This window comes from Chanos chanos, chromosome 1 (assembly GCF_902362185.1).
Source record: "Chanos chanos chromosome 1, fChaCha1.1, whole genome shotgun sequence".
Lineage (NCBI taxonomy): Eukaryota > Metazoa > Chordata > Actinopteri > Gonorynchiformes > Chanidae > Chanos > Chanos chanos.
Genome location: NC_044495.1, coordinates 5,766,541 through 5,771,540, shown reverse-complemented (window position 1 = coordinate 5,771,540; position 5,000 = coordinate 5,766,541). Strand labels below are relative to the sequence as shown.

The window sequence follows — 5,000 nt, the reverse complement described above, 5'->3', positions numbered from 1 at the left end:
TAAAACCTCAGAGTAATGACTTTGTTTTGGTTAATATTTTATGTTATCTTAGACGTAAATCTAAATCTAGCCCCCCCCCCCCCTGCTTATTTTCCCTCTCTCTCTCTCTTTTTTTTTTTTTTTTTTTAATGAGGAATGAGTAGACTAGTAAGTGAAGTACCTAAAGGCCAAGTGGCTCATTATGACTCGTGCCAACGAACCAATCAAAATTGATCGTTTGGAAGTTGGAGCAAAAATGAATTACAATCTCATTGGATCACATCTGCTGCCAATCAGAGATGACCAGTGTTGTCTCTCAGACAAGCTTTAAACACTGACAAGCTGCAGGGAATAATCAGGACGGTTTTCACCTCTCCACGTGTCGTATGTCTCATTTGTGTCTGTTAATTGAGAGGGATTTGGGAGTAATTACTGAAGTCTACGGCGGTTGACATTTCTCTGTTTGATATTTGTCACTCCTGTGAAATGTCAGTTCAATAGAAAGCCCTTAAATAAAGAATATAAGGTCAAACTGTTTAAATCAGCTCTCAGCTTGGCAGTCTGGAGTCTTTCTTATAAACTTCTCTGAACTCCGGTTCTGCACATTATAACTAGGCCTGTTTTTCACAGAGATATTCATGTTAATCAGAGTGAAAATATGAATGAATGAATGTTTGTCCATTCATCCATTCATTTATTCATTCAAACAGATGAATGAATGAATTAATGAAGGAAGGAAGGAAGATGCAAATAATGAATGGATGGACTACCAAACAAACGGATGTATGAAGGAACAGATCAATGAACGAATGCACGGATAAACAGATGAATGGATGAGTTGGTGAATGAATGAATAAATGAATGAATGAATGAATGACTGAATGAGCAGACATGTGGACAAACTGATGAACAAGCAAACAAACGAGTGAATGAATTGCTTTGCATGCCGCCATGTTCTGGTTTTAATAACAGCGTTCAATACTGTTCTTTCAGAGACAAATGAAGTCCAGTCCCAAACCCAACATCGCTCTTAACTGTGAAATTAACAGGCTTATTTAGCACAAAGCTGGGCTTAATTGGTCTCCAGAAACCCCGGGAAACAATTTATACACTTAAAACTTCTTGCGGAAGACCACATTCCTAAGAGAGAAATATTATTTCGGTTAGAAAAATGACTAAATATCGTTGACATGATAAATGGCTCGGATGGAGTTTTTGGGGGGGGGGGGGGGGGGGGGGGGCAAAAGATTTTCGGCTACAAAAAATAAATTAATAATTCAGTTGCAGACCGCAGAGTTGCTCTGAATGCCTTTTCCTACAGACGTTTCAAATGCACACAGACCGCTATAAAATCACCGTTTCAGACAGCTGCCCTTCTCTCTTGCTGTTGACTCCTTTTCATCGTAATGACACCTGCCATGTGAAGAGCATTCCTGTTACCCACGCGGTCCCTCTTTCTCTCCATTTGGCTTGATTTATGCATGCAGTCACATTTTCTCAGATAAGCACCCAAATTTGCATAGTAATTAAGTAAAAAAAAAAACCCAAAAAAACTACAGAAACAAACAGCACGCTCAACTTTCACATTAAAGACTTGCATATGTTTTTTAGGATGAATAGATGAAGTAATCGCTCATATTGTGCCTGTTTGTAGGCTTTCAATGGATGAAGCCTATTGTTTGCTAAGGAAGGTCGAGATACATTACGAGTATTACATAAAATAATAAAATAAAATGTTGAAACGGGTCATATCTGCATATAAATGAAATATGTCAGTGTTAAGCGCTTGTTGAAAATGGATGAATGCGTTGTCTGTATTTTGTCAAATAGGTCCAGATTTACTAACTTTAATCACACGTTAATATTATTTGCATATGCAAAACTGATATCTCAGCTTAGAACTGGTCCATTTCAAATACCTTCTCTTTGTTACTGATTATGTTTCTGCTTTCTCAAAAGGTAAAAAAAAACCCATCCTGTATAAACTAAACGCCTCAGTAAATCACATCACAGCTACACGGCTTAAGGCTACTTGCTTTTTGTCTTCATTTTCTTTCGAGTGTCATTTTGACAGGGTAGTGTGGCGTTTTATGGTCTCTCTATTTCAAGTGTTCATTTCAAGTTTTTTTTTTTTTTTCTCTTGTAGTCCAACTTCAAGACAGAAACAAACAACTGAGGTGCCACCTGACCAACTGAGATTTAGAGTAAAACTTTATGATCACAGTCATACTTACCAAACAAAAACAAAAAAAAAGGTTTCTCTTTTTTAGCATTGTTCATGATTTCTGTTCAGTGTGGAGCATGATGAAGATTCTAGTTTGCAGGAACTACAGTTCTATTCAGAAGATTGCTCTCAATAGAAACCCCATAATTTTGTCTCCTTTTTTTTCAGTTTTTTTTCCTCTCTTTCTTTGATGGACAAAGGCCTCTTGACCTTCTGAACTCACTTGCCTTGGTTCTTGCTTCGTGACATCAAGACCCTGAGTGTGTGCATGCGTGCATGCGTGTGTGTGTGTGCATGTATGTATGTATGTGTATGTGTGTGTGTGTGTGTGTGTGTGTGTGCGTGCATGTGCACATGTGTGTGTTGTGTGGTTTTTGCACTGACAGCAACACTGTGTTCCATTCCCTGTTCCATTTTCCCAGAAGCCTTTGGGGCACTCCAGAGGTCTCACAATAGCATGGGCGGGGGCAAGAACGTTTAGATGATTGACATTTGCTCTTAGATGTGGCAAAATGCCTTACCCTTCCCCAGTTTCTTTTTCTTTTTCATTTATTAATTTCCCCGTACAATGTAAACCTAACAACACTGCTGATTATAAGTTGTGGGTTGGCTTTGGGTCTCTGCAGAGCCACTCAAGATTGATTTGAGCTCTTCTAGTGATCAAAGCACAGCATGGCCTTCCTCTTCCTATAGAGTCAGATGCCTGCAGGGTTTCGTTCCGACCCTAATCCAGCACACCGGATTTAACCATTCACAGGCACCCCAGACATCGGTATGCCGGCGGCCTTTGGAAATACATATGCACGGGAGATCGGACTTCTTAAAGGATGCTGTGTATTTCGTATGTTTTTTCATTGAGACAGACAGACTGTGTATGTTGACTGTGTATCCCTGTGTTTGAGTAGTACTCAGTCACACAGCTATATGGTTACAGTGGCGTACGGCACGAATATAGGTGTTCAGCACAAGCTATAGTCTAACGTTTATAGAAAAAGTCACAGTTTCCCCAAAAAATCTTTTTCCATGTCTGGGGTGCAATGCTGTCTCTCTGTCTGTGGTATTAACTTTGTGTTTTGTTTTGTTTTTTCTTTTAAAGTTAACGTGGTCTTTCGTAATATATCTTAATCCAGGAATCTTCGGCAGGAGAGACGTAATTCTATTCTCTCCGCTTCTTCGTTTCTGGATTAATGACTTCACACTGTCGCTCACCTCTAATCTTTTAATGTGCAAATACACTGTGACTTGGATCTAGAGATTTAAGAGACTTTCCTCCTTGACTTTTATTAAAGTGTCTTTCTTTCTAATGTAATTTAAAGCAGAGAAAGGTCCTAAATTACACCGCATGATGATCTCTGTATTATCTTGTAAAATTTTATTAGCGGAACGCAAAGGAACTCTCCGACTTTGTCTTTGTCATAATGTTTTTCAGCTGTTTTACATTTTTCTCCCCCCCACAGGTATGCAGTAAGTCATATTTAGTCAATTTAAAAATCATCTTATTTCAAAATAAATCACATTTGAAGGTCGAGATAGATTAATCATACAGTACGTCCTGAAGCGCTTATCAAGCTTAACTTTCACGCGGGATTCTGACGGTTTTGTCTCTTATCTTTTCTTTTCACTTTTCTTTCGGTATATTAATAATCAGATATTGGAAGATTTCTGCAGGTGTGTCACCCGTAACCTCTTTAGAAGCCCTGTCAGTGTCCCTCAGGTGTTGGATTAGCGACAAAGATTATCTTCACCACTCTGTCTTGTTTCTGATTGGTTGCATCACACACTCTTACTTGTCACTCTTATCTCTAATTGGCTGTTTCAGGTGATCCAGCGGAGAGAGGATGGGTCAGTGAACTTCTTCAGGGAGTGGGACGCCTACAGGGAGGGATTTGGCAAGATTACTGGAGAGCACTGGCTGGGTAAGAGAGAGAGAGTGAGAGAGAGTGTGTGTGTGTGTGCGTATGTGTGTGTGTGTGTGTGTTTAAACATCTCTAGAAGTCCTAGAGGACACACCTCTGTCGCAGTCTGAGTTCTCGTACTTAATGCCGACACCCTGGCACATGTTTAGTGTAGAGCTGGTGCCAGTTGGACCTTATTCCGGATGTTTCCGACTAATCTTTCACGGAGCCAATATGCCAATATTTGGGATTAGAAAATGTATTCCGTGGCCTTTCTCTCTGGCTTGACGGAGTTTCAGTTTGGATGACCTTGCTTTCCTTTTAGCAACTTTTATCTGACTTCAGTCGGGGTTTTTTTTTTTTTTTTAGTGGATACATCAGATAAAAAGAAAAAAAAAGAAAGAAAGAAAAAGAAAGATTGTATTGTACCAGATCTCCACTTTGCACTTCTCTCGCTGTTTTTCCCATTTTTTTTTTTTTTTATACAACGAAAAGGTCACCGCCTACCTCATATGAAGCCTTCACCATGGGAACAAAGAGAAGCAGGAACAATTGCTCCTTTTCAGTCTGTTTCCTCTCGTCTCCATACTTTAGAATGACATCAGACACAATCCAGCCGCCGTCGAATGCAAGGTTTATCTTTTTTTTTTTTTTTTTGTCTGCTCCGGTCGTGATTTCTCTGACAGGGGGAAAAAGAAAGCAAAGCGATATAATCGGGCTCTTAGCCTTTCGTCTGATGTATAGGCGTCGGTGATTACAGGCGCGGGGCGCCGGTGGGCACGCCGGCCCGTTGGATTGGATGAAAGAGAGGGAAGACAAGTGCGTAAGCACAGATGATGGGGTTGTGCATCTCCGTCAGGAGAGAGTGATTGAAAACCACATGATAAAAGAAGATGAGAGAG

At 40.0% G+C, this 5,000-nt stretch overlaps 1 protein-coding gene across 1 annotated transcript in view; it reads left to right on the top strand.

Annotated features, from left to right (window-relative positions):
* The window catches only part of fibcd1b (fibrinogen C domain containing 1b), a 69,523-nt gene that overhangs the window by 37,217 nt on the left and 27,306 nt on the right, over positions 1-5,000 (top strand). Inside the window, exon 6 of the mRNA XM_030780614.1 lies at positions 4,023-4,119. Coding sequence (XP_030636474.1) covers positions 4,023-4,119 — 97 coding nt within the window. The remainder of the gene's footprint in view (positions 1-4,022; positions 4,120-5,000) is intronic.